Source organism: Magallana gigas, chromosome 3 (assembly GCF_963853765.1).
Source record: "Magallana gigas chromosome 3, xbMagGiga1.1, whole genome shotgun sequence".
In the NCBI taxonomy this organism is placed as follows: domain Eukaryota; kingdom Metazoa; phylum Mollusca; class Bivalvia; order Ostreida; family Ostreidae; genus Magallana; species Magallana gigas.
Window position 1 is genome coordinate 13,068,671 of NC_088855.1, and position 20,239 is coordinate 13,088,909.

Here is a 20,239-nt window from a genome sequence, read left to right on the forward strand (position 1 = left end):
GATTTGCATAAAAAATGTATACGACAAAAGTTGTACTTAATACATAATCTATTTTTAAATTTGTTTTCCTCGAAACAAACTTATGGGAACAAAATAATGATTAAAGGACAAAAAATCAAGGAAATGCATTGGAATACCATATTTATAATTAAATGTTTCGAATTATATCAAACTAAATTTATTATAACTATACTATTTAGGTTACAAGAGGAAATAAAACATATTCATATCAACTTATACAAAGTTGTACGATTTCCTTAATTATCCAATATAGAAAGCTTTTTGTACAAATCAGGAATATTTGTCACGGAAGTTTTCAACATGTTAGAATGTGTTTGATACGCACAAGAAACAAACATCATTTCCAAAATACTAATGATATTCAAAGTACGCAATAGATGTTGACAAATTCTATCAAAAAAGTGTATTTATGATTATAGTAACAAAATAAAAAAAATTAAGCTATTTTTTCAACCTTGTAATCTTATCTAGGAGTTGTATTTGTACAACTCAGATCACGTTGATAAATTAAGGGTTTTCAAAGATAAGTATTGGATATAATATATTTATGATGTCGGGTATTATGACACAACTTTGGAATGATATCATAGGTGGAAAATGGTGTAAATAACTTCTTTTGCAATAGAAATGAAAATAAAAAAAATAAAATTTGAGAAAAGTGCAAGCGTTTGTTCGAAAATTAATAGATAATTACATCACAAATTAATAACTATTGTGTAAATTTTCGTATGCTTCCGGATTATTGCCTCTGAAAACAAAATGGCTCTCAAAGTATTGGCTAGATCTGATGTCGTTTAACGGGCATGCCACGTACGATGATGGGTATCGAGATTCCTTGGCTCTCTTTTTCCTTATTATTTGTAGTTTTACCGTGAAAGACACGCAAATCACAACGAGAACAAATGAAATGCTGATCCCTATCACGAGGTCTTCTTGATGTTTCTCCATGAAAGATTTCTTAATGTTAACATTTTCATTGAAAGCGCCAGGTACAGTTAATGATTCTGTGGATAAAAAGTACACAATGATTTCGACAGGATTTAATAAGAGAACTTAATTTTCTACAAACATTTAAGCATTGGAAAAGTTCAAATTTTGAGATTTCAAGCAAAATGCATTAAATAACTAATCTTATTCTCGGAATTCAATAATCTTGGTCATTGATATTTGAGGGCAAAAAGAGCTTTACAGTTTAACAAAGAGTAGAAAATAAAGAATGCAGTGTATCTTGATGTTAAATGCTTCATGATATTGTATGCTCGATGTACTTCCCAGTACAGTTACACCGGCGCTTGTATTTTTCACCATAACTTAGATATGAACAGTGTGTTAAAAACATGCTACAAAAACCATTTTTACAGTCTGAAACCAATTTTGAAGATTGTTATTCCACAAACACGCATATGTGTACTGTTAACAGAGAAAAATTTGCCCCCGTTTTATTTTCTACCCTTTCACCCTCGTTGTCATCGGGCGAATTTAGGATTGGGCGAATTCCAATGTTCCAAATATCCCTATTTAAATACGACTTTGTCTTTGCGAATTCAAAAACCGTGTGGAAGTAAAGAGGGGCGAAAATTAAACAGGGCTAAAAAAAACACTGTATAAAGTATTTCACTTTGCAAAAATAGAAAGGTTTATAAAGGTTTACGAAGGACTTAATTAATATGTTTAAAATACTCTGCGGGCAATGTTCTCCAACAATTACAACCTTGTTGATACATAATACATCCTTGGGTGTGGTCGCAAAATTCTTCAGAGCAGTTGCACTTTCGCCGACATAATTCACCATAGCTTGGATATCTGCAGTGTGCTGTACAATTTACACCATAAAATCCAGCAGAGCAGCCTATATTAATATACGGAAACATATCACAGTCTTCAATGGACAAAAATATTTTGTAATATATTTGCTGTTTAAATATGTAAATTATATTTTACTAAGATATAGATGATTTTATATGACATAGTTTAGACAATAATAGACTTAATTTACAATAAGATTGGGAAACATGCGAAAGACTTGTACAAATCCTTCTCCTGAGTAAAGGAAATCGGAAATGTGCAAATTACAGAGAGGCCAAAAATACCAAGAAAACTTCTTTTTAAGTAGAAAAAAAAACCAGTCGATGAAAAACACAAATTTATCTTAACGTTCTTATTAATCGATTTGCATGTAATGATCTTCAAAATTTACAACCTTGTTGATACATCATACATCCTTGGATGTGGTCGCAAAATTGTTCAGAGCAGTTGCACTTTCGCTGACATAATTCACCATAGCTTGGATATCTGCAGTGATCTATACAATTTACACCATAAAATCCAGCAGAGCAGCCTATATTAATATACGGAAACATATCACAGTCATTAATGAAATCAAATAAATGTCAATGTCTTTTATTCAATCTCAAACACAGGCATTAATAACATATGTGCATTTTAATAACCATAACTAATTACATGACTGCTAAGAATCTAAACACATTGTGATAAGCAACGACTAATCATTCAGTCAGTTTTTTTTCAAACTTTATTGCTACTAGGATATACTATAATTAAACAAAACACAATCTACACGAATAGACAAGTTTACATAATATACGTTTAAGTTATATACAGATTGTATGCATTATCAAATTGTTTCTATTTTGTATGAATATCTAATCTGCTCGAAAGATCTTTTTACCATTAAAACGTTATTCTAGTTTGAAGTTCTCCTTAATCGATGTGCATGCAATGTGTTTTCATATACAACCTTGCTTTTTATTAATCCTACATCCTTCGATGTGGTCGCAAAATTGTTCAGAGCAGTTGCACTTTTGCTGACATAATTCACAATAACTTGGATATCTGCAGTGAGCTGTACAATTTGCACCATAAAATCCAGCCGAGCAGCCTATATTGAAATATGAAAACCGTCACAGTCTTCACCAATATTTTAAGAAATGCTTGTTTTTTCTGTTAGAATACGTAAATTATGATTTTCCTAAATATTGATAATTTCATTTGTTGATGACGTTTACTCAGGGTTAAATAATATACTGATGATAATGAAAAACCATATATTATACAGTTATTGATTGGGTTTAAGGGCAACATAATTATAAATTGTTAGACCTGAAGGTGTTGTCGGGGGCCAAGAGCCGAGGGCAAAACTTTCACTTGCAGATCCAACAATTCATATGTTGCCAAAATCCCAGTCAATAACTTTTTTGCTATACCCCTCACTTAAAATGTTTGCCTTAAAATGCCTGCGACGCCATATTTCGTATCATATCAAACGACAACTCTTTTTGCAATTAAGTTTGGGTATTTCGGTTTTTTCGAGTTCGCACTAAAACTAGTTAGCTGTGACGTAGAGGTCAAACAGTTTCAATGTTGGTCCGAGAGACAGGTAAACATCGAAATTGTCTGACCGGTTGAAATAACATACTTTTTTTTTTACCTTTTAGTAGTAAGAATTATACAGAGGAATATTTATAAGGGTATGACAATGTATGTTACAGACCTTTCATTGTAGTGTTACTTATCACTTTCAGAAAAGTTTGTCAATGACGTATTTTTAAATTTTTTAAAAGCATTTTTTTTAAAGCATGGCGCGCAGACGTTACCACAGTAATAAATTTTGCTATATATTCACCAAAATTGCGCAACTCTAGATACAGATTAAAAATTCAAAACAAACTTCTGGCAAAATATCCTTTTGACAGCCTTTTAAACAACACTTTATATACTATCTATTAGCAAAAAGCAAAGCGTGATATTTTGTTTACGTCGATGTTACACATAAGCTTGAATATTAAGCCCGGGCCTTTTCACTTCCTCCGAAAACAACACGAATTAAAAATTCAAATGACCTCCCATTGTTACAAAACTGTGATAGTCAGACATCTTAAACATTGTTTTAATGTCATAAAAAGTCAGCTTCTGTCTTTGGCGAAAACACCCCAAATTCAAAAGGGGAATTCGGAAGTTACATTGCTTTAGCCATGTTTTGACGTGAACCTTAAGGGAAGTACTGTAGTGACACCTAAATCTTGAAAAGTTAAGAAAATATCTTTAAATTTTACACAATGGTTGAGGCTTTCTTAATTGTAAAACTAGTACAAATAATTAAATTCTTTAAAAGTTTAGAAATGACCGTGGCACTAAACATATACAAAACATTTTTTCAGTAGCAATTTTAATAATTTTTCAGTCCAAATCTGCTCATATTTTAAATTCCTAACCATTTTTGAATTAATTAGCATGTAAGAAAAAACTATAAAATGATAACATTAAAACATTCATAGTTGAAAAATACTTATAATAATTCAATACTGCATAAAATGTATATGAGGTCAATGATAAAAAGTTTACGATATGGGGTTTTATAGCGTTTTTTAAGCAATTTTCAATATTTCTGCATTGTTTATCATACGATAATCTTATGAAACAAGTTAGATTAAACCGACAGAAAACATGCAAATTTATATTGACTAACAAATAAAATCTTAACTTATATCATTATGGTACTGTCAAAAATGTTCCAATGAAAAACTAGAAACTTTTATCCGAATGTCCTCTGTTTTTCTATAAGTCCACAAGTCTTAATTTCATAATACAATAAAAATATCGTATGTTATGGCAATAATTATTTCTTTTATACATACTTTTGTGTTTAGCGCAAATACAAATTCCAAACGCAGGCGTAGAGGCGTATGTTAAAGAATAAATAACATTTGCTCCCTAAGGACGTTGTTTACTCAGGGTTTAAGTTCTCATATTCCGATTGTTATAAAGTTCAACGTCAGGAGCAAAATCTGTTCTTAACACTAAAAGTATCTATGAAATAAATTATTATTGACAAACCATTCGATATTTTTACTATATTATGGAAATATGCTCAAGCAAAGTTGGACTTTTAGCAAAACTGAGGAAATTCGGACTACAATTTTCAGATTTTGTTTTTCACTGAAATATTGTTGGTAGTACTGTAATATTCAAAGTTAAGATTTTATTTGTTATTTAACATTATTTTGCATATTTTCTGTTGGTTTTATATCACTTTTTCGTTTAGATATTCGAATGGCACACACTAGAACAATATTGTAAAATGCTTAAAAACGATAAAAGACACCATACCTCAAAATTTTGATCATTGACCTCATATAACTTTTATGCCTGCAGAGTCAGATCAATATTCCTAGTTTATTGCTATTAATGTTTTTAGCATTATCATCATTCAGTTTTTTGTAAAATTGAATCAAAAAAGGGTAGGAATTTGAAAACTGATAGAGGAAATTCGGACTGTAATATTTATAAAAAATGTAAATGAAAACTTATTGCTTTGTGTCTGTTTAGTGTCACTGCCATTCATAAACTGTATTTCATTTTTAAAAGAGTTAAGAAATTTGTATTATTTTCACAATTAAGAAAATTTCATTCATGGTGTAAAATTTTTAGGGACTTTTCTTAAATTTTCAAAAAGATTCAATGACCATTATCTCAAAAAGTAGGTCATTGACCTACTTTTTTGAAAGTTAAAAATAGCACTACCATGATAGGTATTTCACACACAATAGATGGTTTTTCATTATCATCAGTGGGATTTTTTTTCATTCTGAGTAAAGGTATACTTTAAAAAGGCAAGAACCATTTACATTTCTGCTAAGGATATTAGCACAATGTAATAAGCAACAATTTAATAAAAATACGGAAATTTATCACAGTCTTTAATAAACATAAACATCAGGGAATATATTTGCTGATTTAATATATACATTTTGTTTCCTAAGATATTAATGATTTCCTTTTACTTAAACGTAAGTGTCGTTAATTGGTTTAATTAACTTAAGCAGCGGCTAATCATTCAGTTTTTCAAACTTCGTTGCCACTAAATACTTAATCTTAATACTCTTATAAAAAAAAAACCACAATCTTAATGTATAGACAATGTTTAAGTAGATATACGTTAAGTTACATACAAATTTCATGTTTTAATTATATGGAAGATACAACCTTGTTTTTGATATATCAGACATCCTTTAGTATGGTCGCAAAATTCTTCAGAACAGTTGCACTTTTGCTGACATAATTCACCATAGCTTGGATATCTGCAGGGTGCTGTACAATTAACCCCATAAAATCCAACAGAGCAGACTTTAATATAAAAAAAATGTTCATTGCCATCATTTAATTTTAAAAGAATTGAATGTTGATAACTCTTTTATCAATTTTATTATGTTTTACTTTGAGAAATAAAACTATGATGTCCGTTTTCAATGTTTAAGCGGAAACGCCTAGTCAAAGACATGAATAGTATCCAAACATTCTCGAAGGACACAAAATTACGTAAACGATGCATATTCTTAGGTTTATTTAATCATCATTTTTAATATCTTCAACATCAATTTACATTGTATTAATCTATCACAGACAACCAATTAACAAAAGAAATTATTCCAAGATATCTTCATTTACACATACCTTCTTTCACTCACAAGATTGACAAGATGAAAACAAATCTATAGGACATTTTTCGGTAGGAAATTCCTTTAGATGCTTTCAAAAATTATCAGAAACCTCGTAATTTTATAGCAAAATCATATGGATACTTTTCTGTTGTATGTATATGCAAAACATTACAAGAATACATCATACCTTGTTGTTGGAAACATCCTATGACATGATCGCATAACTCCTCAGTACAGTTACACTGGTGCTTGCACTGGTCACCGTAATAAGGATATATACATGGTGTTGACCAATTGCTACTACTAATGAATCCTGGAAATAATTTTAAACACTAACTTAAACAAATAACTTCATGAATATGTATGCCACATTGTCAAAAGAAAAGAGTTTTCAAAGATTAAAAACCGTTCATATTGAAAACTTACTTTGTTATCTTATTTTAGGTTGAATCTAAAGACAAGTACATCGATGCCTAAAGTTTAAAGGTTTATAAAGTAACCCATCCTATTAAACTCTCGCAATCTTATAAACAAATTTGTACGCAACATCATTACAGATGTATCCTTGTTGATACTGTTTTTAGGGAAATATTCGCCCTCGTTTTATTTTTGCCCCTTTCGGTCATTATGCCACCTAGCGAATTAAAGGGACTAAGACCCGATTTGACTTAAAATTTTCAATTTTTATTTTCCATTTTCAATGTTTATTATCGTAATTATAAATATAGCAATTTATAATATCATGTCAAAATCTGAAAGTCAAAAATGAAGTTTTAGGCAAGATACGGAATTCATAATTCTTTGTTTTGTAAACCAAGCTCGAATATTGTCATTTTTACATATGTGTTGTATTGGCGTAAGTTTCAATCAAATGTAACTTTCTTTTGTTGATAATAGTATTGATAAAGATATTGAGTTAGTTTGAATTGTTTTTTACAGGTCATTTTGTCCAAGAAATGGTAATGCTACCCATTTTATTTATTGTAAACAACAATAAGACTCGAGCTTTGTTTACATAACCATCAATCTTACCTCTGTATCTCGCTTGTAACTTGACTTTAACATTCGATATTTTGGTCAATCATTTAAAATGCACCAGTTAACCATTTTATACATAAAAAATAAAAATAAAATTTTTGATCTCAAATCGTGTCCAAGTCCCTTTAAAGACTGGACGAATTACATTGTCTCATATAATCTTTTTTTAAACACACCTTTGTTTGGGCGAATTCAAGATTGGGCGAAACCGTTTGCAAATGAAGAAGGGCAAAAATAACACGGGCAGAAAATATCCCTGTATATTGTTATTCAGACATCTTAATACTTTCATCGGCTTAAGATTTTCAAATTTACAATTTTTCACCAAAAAATACGTTTAAATTTTTTTTTGGAAAGGTGAATATTTTAAAACTCCAAGAGGTATTCGAAATCATGACTTACAGATTCGTAGTAAACGCTCGAACCCACTGTGCTACGCTGTTAGGTGACAACTGTGGGAAAGAATTAAGCTATTTACAGAATTACACTTGATTTTATTGTATATTTCGGTAAAGAGTACGACACAAAATGGAAGTACCCCATACCACGTTAAGTGCAAAAGCAGGTGCCGGGAAATAGGCGTTAATTAAAATTCTAAATTTTGAACCTGGCTTTCAGTCTGTCATTTTGTTGATATTACACTTTAAAAACGAAATACGGAATGACACCAAAAAACTATCAAAGGTATATTTAAATCACTGTGACGATCGATAAGATACCTAAACGCTATTACAGGAAATGGTATATTTGTAAATAAACTTCGTCCACAAGACAAGTCACTTGTTCACATGTGTGTCCTAAACTTCCTTGTACATTCGACAAATAGCTGATGTATTACGTACCACTATACATATTCAAGAGGGTAGGATATGTAAAATGTGCGATTACAAATTTGAAATATATGATATTTAGGGATTTTCCCGAGATAGATTTTAAAATGTAAATGACGTCGAGGTGACCTAGGTATTCAGCCAGCAGTAAAACTTTAGTTGTACATGTAACTATTGAAACATTTATGCACCACGCACGTTAAATATCAGATACTGGTGGATAAATTGATCTAAGTTCATAAAACATGCATTTGTTCACATGCCTCAACGTGCATACAAATATCCCAAACGAAACTATGACGTAAGCGCATGTTAAACATATCAATAATATTGAATGATATGAAACGATTTTCATTCCTATACTTTTAATAACAGATGTATGCATTGTTACGTACATTGTGTTCTTTTTTATAATTTTGAAATTAAACAATGCGTTGATTTTTTTAGGTAATTGTTCAGAACTTAAGTAACATTTAGAGCAAACAGGATTTGCAGACTTCCAGACTTCCCTAAACGTTTTTAAAACTTTCTATCTCTCAGAGAATAAAAATATGATTGCGAAATAAGAATATAAACATGAATATCCTTTCTTTTAGTGGGTGAAACAGTAAATTGTTCAATGTATTTTTCTGCAATACTTGCTACATGTACCTTCAGCCTTTAATGAATGATATGCATGAGAAAAACATTAATTTTTTTTACAGATATGTCAGCTTAGCTAACAGGTGTTCATGATGCAAATTTTTGATATTTCATTTATTATCTCCAAAGTAAAAGTCCTTCAGACTAATTGGTTCAAACATTTTGATTAAAATGTTCGGATAGTCAACTAGTAATAAACATAGTTTAGGAATGTAGTGTAAACATACCACAACTTATTTACATATATACAATATAACACCTAAACCTTTTGCTACATTTTCAACAGTTATTTTATTCAGCAATGATTTTGGTCCAGTCATAGAAAGGTCAATAACCAAATGGAAAAACTATAGTAGTAAACGATAAGTAAAAGATATCTGACAAATAGATTTACGTTTTAATTGAGTATGATAATTTCAAACGTTGCTTTCTTATTTTATCCATAGATGTAGAAATCTAATTTTATACATAAATGTAGAAACATTTAATAAATAACTTGAGTATATTTCTATCCTTATATCCATAAACGGAAGAAAAAGTTTTGTACGCTAATGTAAAAGGAAAGCTTAAGGAATTCTACTTTTAAATGAAACACGAAACATTGTAACTCTTTTTCCTCTTCAACTGAATCCCAATTAAAAGCACCTAAAATTAAAAAAAAAAGGCAAAAACATCGAAATAACACTCGAAATTAAGGAAAGAACCGTATGACACGTACATGTACATAGGAATCTAAAACCTTGCATTACAACACTACCCCTATCATCGTACGATCAAAAAAAGAAGGAGATATACAAAATATACAGAAAGATGTACGGCTAGATTGAAATATTCATGTTGTATTCATTATATGCGCATAGCAATGTTATTTATTCAAAGATCAATTAAAGCAATATGAGCTGCATTATTCATGTTGAATTTTTTTCTTTTATTAAAATGTTTTTTCTACTGAAATGACAAAAATATCATGGTTTTTGAAATTTCTGTTAGCCATATTTTTGTGAAAAAGGCCGTTCAGAAGCCTTATTTGGAGCGAAATTGAATTATTGTCGACCTGTACAAAAATTGATTTGCTTTATATTCCTTAGAAAAGAAATATTTCCTTTGACGAAAATTAATGCTCTTTTCAAATCTTATTTATCATAAAAGTTTCAGTTATGTGCAGACCTATCATACTAGCAGTTTTTTGCAGCAAAATAAAAATTAAAAAAATACAGCTCAGATTGCTTTAAATAGGTATAGAAGTAATTCTTTTTGAAATTACCTTGAGTGAAAACTTCAAATGTTGTAATAAAACATGTAGCAATAGCATATTCCATTATACCAAACGAAAAGTGAATTAATAGTATTTTGAAGAGCTGTGGTAATACAATAAGAATATTTTCCTGTTGAACAAATTGTTTATTTTTAATAAGGGACGTCAGGCAATCAGTCAATCATTTTTGAAGGAATAACAATATACAGCTGTATCTCTATTTGTGTGTCTGTTAATATCAAGAATACACCTTCGTTTTTTCATCTAAGTAGGATTTTACATATCTATGATGTCTTTATGTTTTTCAATATATAGGCCACGGATATATAATTATATAAAATATATGATAGGTCAGTTGTACAGTTATTTCATAAATGCACCATTTTGTATATATGACTATTAAAAGTTGTGCCATTCATTGTGCAGGATAACCAATCCAGTGCCAAAGTAACCTGTCTGTACCCGTCTAAATAGCAAAATCTGGTTATGCCACACTTCCTTGAATGCATGTAACCACTTAAATCATGTGAAATTTTAGTCAAGTTTAAGTTGAAGACTCACTTGACAGTTGTGATTGTAGCCTTGAAGAATGACAGATTATAGGAAAATGATAATTTTAACAATTTGGATATGTTTTCATTAAACGTTATAGAATCTGATTGACTTGAATAAATACTAATATTTGCTCTGTACATTTTGATGTTACCAAGCATGTAAAACTGTAGACCTAACTATGGATTATCAACCTTTCAATTGAATTTTTCACGGCTCTGTCGGGCTTTTTTTTAACATTCTCAAATTCAGGATCTAATTCTTTTTTAAAAGTGGGAAATCCCCAGAGATATCTTCTACACCTATACATTAATAATTTTAGTATTTATGAAAAGTAAGTTTATGATTCATTATGGGAATTTTAAGACGAAGCAAGCACCTGACAAACAAGTTGATTAAACAGGACTATCAACAGTCTTGTTTGAAGTCACTTTTTCGTAAGTTCTATGGTCGATACAACGACCTTGTCAGCAAATACCATCTTCCACTGGGTCGCATACTGACCGACATTTTTCATACTAATTGTTAGACCATAATTAATCACCTAATTGTCTGCGGATTTTTCTGATTTCCCCGATGACGACAAAGAGCACACGGCGGGTGTGACCGGTCAGCAGAGGATGCTCACTCCTCCTAGGCATCTGATCCTACCTCTATCTATTTGGAGGTCCGTGTTGCTTTACTTAGAATTAATATTTCGTTTCATGGATTTTTTAAATGGTTCAGGGTTTGTTATTGTCATTTTTTTTATGTAATTAGATTTTTGCCTAAAAGAACATTTATTTGTTAATTGTCAGGAGTGACCGAGGACAGTCATAAAGGTATTCAATGTATAATGAAGAGATATTAAACAATTTTAAATCATTTTAAAATGGTTAGGTGTGTATTGCTAGATAACAATGGAAGTGGAATTAACCAAAATCACATTATTGACACATAATAGAAAGTTGACCATTTTGCACCTTTAAATGTTTGAAGTTCCTTTGATGAAAAGAAGATAATTTAAATATTGTCTTAATATGTACTGCAAATAATTCATTATTTTTTTTATTTCAAAAAAGAGAAAGTTTAGAAATATATTCACTAAGATGTTTGTATGGATTATATCATTGTTTCTGTACCTTTACCAACATCTTTACAATCTAAGCGCCTTTGAACTTTAATTAACCTGTCCCCAAATCATGCAATCCCGATCCCAACTCAGATAAACGTGTGTTCAGCTATGTTAAGAACTCGCGTTATTTAGAAGAAATTGTATAAACCCCTCTCCTTATTTATGAGGCCTTACGAGAAATTGTATTTCGGTAATTAACAAACAAGGGAAATTTCAAATAATGTGCAAGCTCTACAAAGATTACTGAGAGGGTCTGGATCGAAAATAGACAAGATTGTATTGTTGTTTATGTAAATTAAAGTTTACATGTGTTATTTCAGTAGCCTTCTTTTATGAAGATTACATGTATGTATAGCAAAATTAAAGTGTTGAACTGAATGTCCACACATTTTAAAGAATAAACATTTGATAATGCCTGTTCTAATAATACTGAAATTGAAACTATTATCAGCATGAACAAAAATAACTATTTTTTTTATTTTCGTGTTATCTTTAGCACAATAGTTTGCTAATTATGTCACATTATTCAATTTCAGGGTTGTTTAAGCAGTAAATGGTCCATTGGAGACACTTTTTTTGGGGGGGGGGGGTGTCTGGTGTTGATAGGAAGTAGGTACTCTTTGAATTAAATTTGACATTGATAAATATTCATCATTTCAGGCATTTGTTTTCTTATCAACTGCATTGCCTCCTTTTAACAAAAAGACAGTAGAGAAGTACATGTAGTGTGCAAGAAGAATGGTCAATTTCCATAAATTCCAGATCATTTAAGAAATAAGGTATCATTCTTTTTAATGTATAATGGATATAAATACGGGAAAACATATACAAGTATGTTTTAAACGCCTTCCAGTTGATTTCAGTCGGATTTGTTTTCATAGTAAAAGTAGTAACCTAGTTCTCACGAGGTCATTGTATTCATACGCGGTTCAAGCGTGACGTCTTGACCCATGCTGCTGGTATGCAGGAATAACAGCAGATTGTGCAAACAGTGTTATAAAAGGGAAAACATTTACAAATGTAAATATTACTGAATATCACTAAAAGTCAGAAAACACTAGTTTTATGAAAGTTTGCAACAGAAGAACAATCTCGATAGTATTTGTCAAGTGGATTATTATAATAAATTTTTGATAAATTTTTTTTTCAAGCTTTTTTTAACTATTACAAAAATTAATAATATATTTATTTATGGTATATGTATCGATGGATATTTGACAATTGCGTAAATAATAGTACATGTTATTAAAAAGAGGTCAAATGATGCACACTTTTAAGCAAAACAATCATTCCATACATCATTTGCTTCAAAGGTTTATGTTTGAAATGCATAGAAGAATAATATATACCAGTGAAAAGGAAATTAATTATCAATAGAAGACAGCCACAAATGCTCAAAAGTAGACATGTAAATTGTATTGAACAAAGTGTAAAGTTAAATAATTACAAATGTATCTGTCATTGCTAGGAGTTTTTTTTAATATGAATATTGAATTTATAAAGATGACCAAGTCGTTTTTCATCACACTTACATCACATTAAAAGTAATGAATGGATATCGAATCACCTGAAGAAATTTGTCAGATCAACTTTATATTTAGAAATAATTTGATGAAAAAAAATAGAACAATATTTTATCATTTCGACATTTCTTTAAATTTTCAAAGTAAAAATATGCATTCTTTAATTTCTCTGTTTCATCTGCATTATTTGCAAATATTTTAAAAGAGCAAATAGATGTTATCTAAGAATATTATCAAGTTTTTCAATGAAAAAACAAATAAAGTAGGCATAGGCAAATATATCCTATCCCACAGCGTCTAAAAAAAATAACAACAGAGTTAATGGGCAAGCAAGTTGTAGTCATACTCTTATTTGATAAAATGGCTCAAATAACATGAAACAAAGAAATAACGTTTTTCTAAATAACTTAACAATTTCTGCTATACGTAATGATCATGTAAAAAGCAAACGTTATAATAAATTATATTCTAAATTCACATAATAAAATTATTTTAAAATTAAAGTTTGATTCATTTCCATGTTTTCTATAGAACTATATCAAATTAAAATATCAATTAAAAAATTGAAATAAAAGTAAAATCAATACAAGTTTTATTACTATTTATAAACATTTGTTTAATTTCCTCGAAGAGAGCTGACTTAAACAAATGACAATAAAAAGACCAAAAAATCCAGGAAATGCATCAGGATGTCATATCTTTAAATACATTTTTGTAGTATTGCTTATGTAAAAAGGTTTTGGAATGTTACAAAATTCAATTCGGAAGATAGCAAATTTAAGACTTCGCAACGGCACAATTATCTGACATGTGATAACATAAGTGAATCAAAGTACTATAGTACTGACGGGAGTTGATTTATTTATTATTATTCATTCCAAAATCAATGATATGTAATTTTGCATGGCAAGTAGTTCATTGCTGTATTTCAATAATCACGCAATTTTTGATTCTTTTATGAATTCTCGTGCTTTTCCGACAAGAATTCCAAGCAAAAGACAAAAACCGAATATAAATCATGTTGTGTAAAAATAATAGATATAATTAACGCCATAAAACTCAACGTTGTATCAGTAATCGAAAAACTTCTAGAAAATTGTATCAAAGCAATTTTTTTTTTATCAATTCTTATTTATAATACATATAGGAATACATATGACTGCAAAAAATATCTAAATCGTTCGTATCATTTGAAATCTGACTATTTTCAAGGTACTCATAAATACGTTTCCTTCAAAAATAATGCTTCTGAATACTACATCAAATTTATTGTTTATCTTCAAGATAGAACCAAGTTTTTTCAGCGGTGATGTTTAAGCTTACATGTAGGTCCAAACACTGTTTTAACTTTCCTTTTCCCAGAATAACTGCATAGGAATATTGATTAATATCAACTTCCAAAAATGAGATAAATAACCTCTTTTGCAGTACTAAAGAGTTTAAAAGAAAACAAGCGTTTCATTAAAAATTAATGAATTTGTACATAGTGAATTAGAAGGAGTTATTGTAGCGGGTATTTTCGTATGCATCTGGATCGTTTCTTCTGTTGACAAACAGACTCTCATAACTATGACCAGACCTCATGCTGTGCATTGGACACTCCACATATGATGATAAAGTTTGAGGTGTATCTTCTTTCGTTTTCTTTGTTCTGCGAAGTTTGATTATGACGGAAACACTGACGACAACGAGTACAACTGAGATGCAGATCCCGATCACATACTCTGTTTGATGTTTCTCCATGATCGTTTTATTTGTTATGTTAACATTTTCATCTAAATCTCCCGGCACCGTGAACAATTCTGTGAATAAAATACCCACATATTTAGAGAGATCTTGATATAAGACATTTTACATAGATATATGCTTAAACAGTTGTATTTTGATATTTTATGCAATGTGCACAAAGAACAGAACAATCTAATAAGAATTCACAAATGCTTCTTACTGGTATATATATTAAAAATGTCAGTATAATCTTTTTTGATTAAAGGCAGAATAAAAAATCTAATAAAAAAGTAAAACACTATAAGAAAATCACTTTTTTGATAACTAGCTCACTTTTAAGGCATACTGTTTCAATTCTCTGAATTTAGTGACTAAAATAATTTACTTTGCTTAGAGTTTAGATCTGACTAAAAGAAATTCTAACAACAATTACAATATTTGTTTAATATGATAAGTGAGGGTGGTTCATTATATTGTATCCTTTCTTTATCTGGCAATAAAGAGAAAAAAACTCAAAGAAAAAATTTAATTCCTTTTTCTGCCCCTAGAACTTATTTAGTCAAGGATATTATTGTGAATAAGCTTATTTCCTTTTATTTGAATTAGGTCATTAACACAACACCCCCAATTGCAACAACTAAAAAGCATTTGTTTCATCTATATGACCCTATGTTCATTGTGAATTTGATTTACATGTAGTATTACATTTATTAATTATCATTTCAACATAAAATACATTTAAAATATTCATAAACAACATTGTGTAGAATATGACAAAAACATACTGTACCTTGCTGTCCTGTACATCCTGTAATATGATTGCATAACTCCTCAGTACAGTTACAGCGGTACTTGCACTGCTCACCGTAATAAGGATATATACAAGGTGTTGAACAATTGCTACCACAAAAACCATCAGGACAGCCTGAAAAAAAGTTTTCAAAGAAATTTGGTAATATATGTCTTTGCACAAATTGTAGATTAAAACTTTAATAATTCTTCTCTCAATTATATCAGTTTTAAGGCAGTACTAGTATACGTATTGTTATAAAATAGCACTATTGATATTGATACTTCGTACATCCTTCGATGTGATCGCAAAATTCTTTAGGGCAGTTACACCTTTGCTGACATCGTTCACCATAGTTTGGATATCTGCAGGATGTAACACATTTTCTCCCGTAGAATCCAACAGGACAGCCTCAAATGAAGCACATAAATTTATATCAGTTATCATTTGACATGAAAGATTTAGAATATATTTTTATTTTAAAATATTAACTATGTTTAACGTCGATAATTATCAATTAAAAAACGAGATTTTGTTTCTTTTAGACGCTGATTTACGTTAATGAAAAGCATTCGCCTATTTTTGTGGACGCAACCAATTATATAATATTATTTCCAAGTATCTATATCCGAAGGTATGCGCCGACTGGTTACTTATTTGAACTTCATTGACACTAAATGCTTCAATTATCAAAATTAACTAAATCTAAAGACGTGTTAACTAGTCGCATATTTGTTAAACACAGCAACCTTTTGAAGACAATGGGACTTTTAAGATACAAGTTAATCATTGTTCATCAATTCCTGAATGGGGTGAAAACAAAAGTGTATCAATATGTGTAATGGTAGTTTAAGGTAGTAAAGCTATACTGTAAACGCGAAAAACATTTTGAAGATTTTAAATTTAAACATTTCGTCCGTTAAAGTCTACTTGTTTACTTGTACAGTTTGAATGATTGACAAAAATCAAATGTTGGAAGTCAAGCTACAAGCGAGTAACAGAGGTAAGATAGCATTGATATGTATACGAAGCTCGAGTCTGATTTTTTTTCCAAATAAGAACAGAAAATGTCCTTTCTTTGATAAATCGACTCGTGTCAAACAAGATTAACCGATTCAATGTAAAAAAAAAATATCAACAAAAAGCAACACTTGATCGAATTCATACCAATATCACACATATAAACAATAACAAGACTCGAGCTTTGTTCACATAAAAGTCGAATTAAAACCATCCTCTCTCCTTACACGATGCAACGACATTGTAAGCAAATCTTCCAAACCTGCTGACTGACTTTTATAAAAACTGTTGCTAAACCACAATCAAGCACCTGACTGTTTACGGATTTTTCCGTTACCCCAATTACGACAAAGAACACACGAAAGGTCAGCAGAAGATGCTCCCTCCTCCATGGCGCCTGACCCTATCTCTAATGTCATTTAACAATCGTCAGAGTCTGAAAGTCATCTTCACTCGACCTTTACATTTGCATAAATTTAAATTATCCAAACCAATCACATACATTCTTTAATTTGTTTGAAGAGAAGTTAAAACTCTTAAGGTGGAATAACACACCTGGAAAAAGTCACTCAAATTAACATGATATTATTTGATAATGAAAGATATAATGATAAATAAACTGAACATATGTCAGATAAGCGAAAAATTTGCAGTTTGGGGATAAAAAATGAATATCTTAAATAATTATTTCAGTAAGTAACAACAAAAGACCCTGCGGGGCTCGAACTCACGATGTACAGATCACAAAATACTGTGGTTTCATCAATATTCGTTGAATACCAATTTTCATGGATTTCGTTGTTTAGTTGATCCACGAAATTAAATGTTCATTGAAGAGCGATTTTTATTAACATTTTGTATTGTTAGGGTCATCGGCCACGAATTTACGTATCCTTGAAACTGTGATTTTCACTTTATCCACGAAAATTGATGCCCTTGAAAATTAATGAAACCACAGTAGACCCTTTATCCACTCGGCTATGGAGTAAGTTACATGTTAAAGTCGATAGAATACTTTTAATATAACGAAATGTCATTTCGATCAGCGGTCAGCCATTTTGTGATGATGTGTTATTCCACCTTAAATACTGGACGTCATAGAAAACAAGCATATTTTTTAAAATCTCTTTTCGATTGTCAGTTCTAATAGATTGTTGAAAGCAGTATAAATCCTTTGCTTAACCTTAATGCTTAAGAGCATGTGGGGATGACCTCCTATCGATACCTCTTCAACCCTGCCGAGTGAAATGAGAAGGAGGATGGCTTTAATCAGACTGTTTACCTAACAAAGAATTTCAAACTCTCTATAGTAACTCAATTTGTGATTTTAAAACTTTTATGATTTATTACAAATATTCATCTATACTATTCCAGCTACATATAGATTCTTAAAATGGAAAGTTTTGAGCTCATATCGTGTCGTTTAGGTTCCTTTAAGTCGATGTTATATTGTAAAAAAATGTTATTATGTAGGCATAGTATGTAAAGTCATACAGCATATACCTTTGTGCTTTGATAAATGCATATCTATTTTATTATTGTAACCTGACATACATCACATACAGTGTATGTTAACATGAATCTATTCTAAGGTTCTTGCAAATCAATTTTGCAGATAATAAAAAAATACAACCTTGTTGATGGTTTATACATCCTTCGATGTAGTCGCAAATGAAGCCATCGGAGCAGTTACAAAATTGCTGACATAGTACACCATAATTTGGATATATGCAATGCTTTGTACAATTTACACCGTGAAATCCAGCTGGACAGTCTAAAATGAAACATAGAAATAAACTATTGTTATTATTTGATCTAACCGTTTTGATTGTAAATTTTCTTTTACTATGTTATACAGGTGTTTACTTTAATAAAATACATTACAGTTAATATTGCCTTTTAATCATTCCTAGATTCTCATTTAAATGGATACGAGGAATGTAGCTTTGTTAAGGCTGTCCAAAGCTAAAAATAATATATCGTAAAACTGTACAGTTTTAATTAATGAGAACATACTCTAACCAGACAAATTTCTGTAAATCTTTATTACATAAATTAATGCGACATCCAACACTAGACTTCATGCCTTTTTGTCATCTGTTATGTACTTCTTAATCACGTTACGTTCCTATCGTAACACGGCAAATGTTTACAAAAATTGCACCTGCGCTTGATATATGACATTTAATCTGAAATATCTTAATGAAAACTCTTTCAAAAGTAATGTATTTTGAAGTTCTTAATGAGAATTAATATCAATATTCCGTTTATATTTTTAAATTTCCAAAATAATTCGCGCCACTTTCAAAATAAGACACATTTTCACTTTTTAAGCTCGATTTTTACATAACTGGGTAAATTGGTATGTTCCCCCAGCATGAGTCACATCGGTACTTATTTGCTTTTCCAATTTCAAAATATACTAAGATTGTATTGATCGTTCATTGGCGCCAAGCGTTTTTTACATGCATTAAACTATCTCTCTATTAGTTTACACGTAGCATGGAGAGTCTCCAAACAAGTAGTTAATAGTCAAGAATCGTGAATTCGATAGGGAAGCCTTTAAATACCCGCGAAATAATTGCATAATATTTTATCTAACATCTTAATTTACCAAGGGAAATTGATAATCGTAAATGCAATTATCGGGATATTTTCCTGTCGTTGCAATATGACAAACTTTAGTATCTAGTATCTATACATATATTATGCTAATGCTGGTCACTTATTCTAACCACATTGTTACTAAGTTCTTAGAAGCATTAAACAAACAAAAGTCAAATGCTAGAACATCCGCATATTTGTAAGAAAAATTGATTTATTGTAAGGTCAACAATAGTAACAACAACAGTCTTTAATGTGGTCGCAAAACGATCAAATCAAATTGTTAAATTAATCTGTGCTGGCCTTGTACTATCACAACAAAGAGAACCATAGGATTAGTCCCAATAAACACATCTTATTGAAAAGTTCAAACAAAAAGATATGACATTCTTATTAAATATGAAGCATTTCTTTTGTGCAAAAATGTAAATAGTAAATTCAAAATGCGATGATTGTGACATCTCTTAAAAATGAAGGATTAAACATCTTATATTTATTTTTAATTGTAATAAGGTCAAAATGAGTGGCATAATTTGAACACTGCTTTCAATTTTATTGCTAATTGGAAACATTTTGTACAGGGGTGAGTTGAATACTTTCAAAAGTAATCTTTTAAACTACAATTACTTTGGATTCAAAAAAGTAATACCCCGGTAGTTACAAG

The 20,239-nt window shown here is 30.2% G+C and overlaps 1 protein-coding gene and 1 long non-coding RNA gene across 2 annotated transcripts; both read right to left on the reverse strand.

Annotated features, from left to right (window-relative positions):
- On the reverse strand, positions 1-11,437 carry LOC105320050 (cell death abnormality protein 1). Its single transcript, XM_066077715.1, has 7 exons — positions 11,341-11,437; positions 6,667-6,792; positions 6,025-6,165; positions 2,780-2,920; positions 2,222-2,359; positions 1,733-1,870; positions 1-1,025 (listed from the first exon to the last, which is right to left on the reverse strand). The coding sequence occupies exons 1-7, from the start codon at positions 11,435-11,437 to the stop codon at positions 724-726; spliced, it is 1,083 nt and encodes a 360-aa protein (XP_065933787.1). The 3' UTR covers positions 1-723.
- Positions 11,438-14,155: 2,718 nt separating this feature from the next.
- LOC117692899 (uncharacterized) lies at positions 14,156-17,173 on the reverse strand. Its single transcript, XR_010711495.1, has 3 exons — positions 16,243-17,173; positions 15,952-16,086; positions 14,156-15,235 (listed from the first exon to the last, which is right to left on the reverse strand). It is a non-coding gene; the product is annotated as an uncharacterized lncRNA (long non-coding RNA).
- Between the last annotated feature and the right edge of the window lie 3,066 nt (positions 17,174-20,239).

Coding starts and splice junctions, on each gene's coding strand:
- LOC105320050 (XM_066077715.1), bottom strand. CDS start 11,437: ATGCCTAGGAGGAGTGAGCATCCTCTGCTGACCGGTCACACCCGCCGT. Junction 6,793..11,340: donor AAAAATCCGCAGACAATTAG/GTGATTAATTAT, acceptor AATTATTTCCAG/GATTCATTAGTAGTAGCAAT. Junction 1,026..1,732: donor ATGTATTATGTATCAACAAG/GTTGTAATTGTT, acceptor TTTTATCCACAG/AATCATTAACTGTACCTGGC.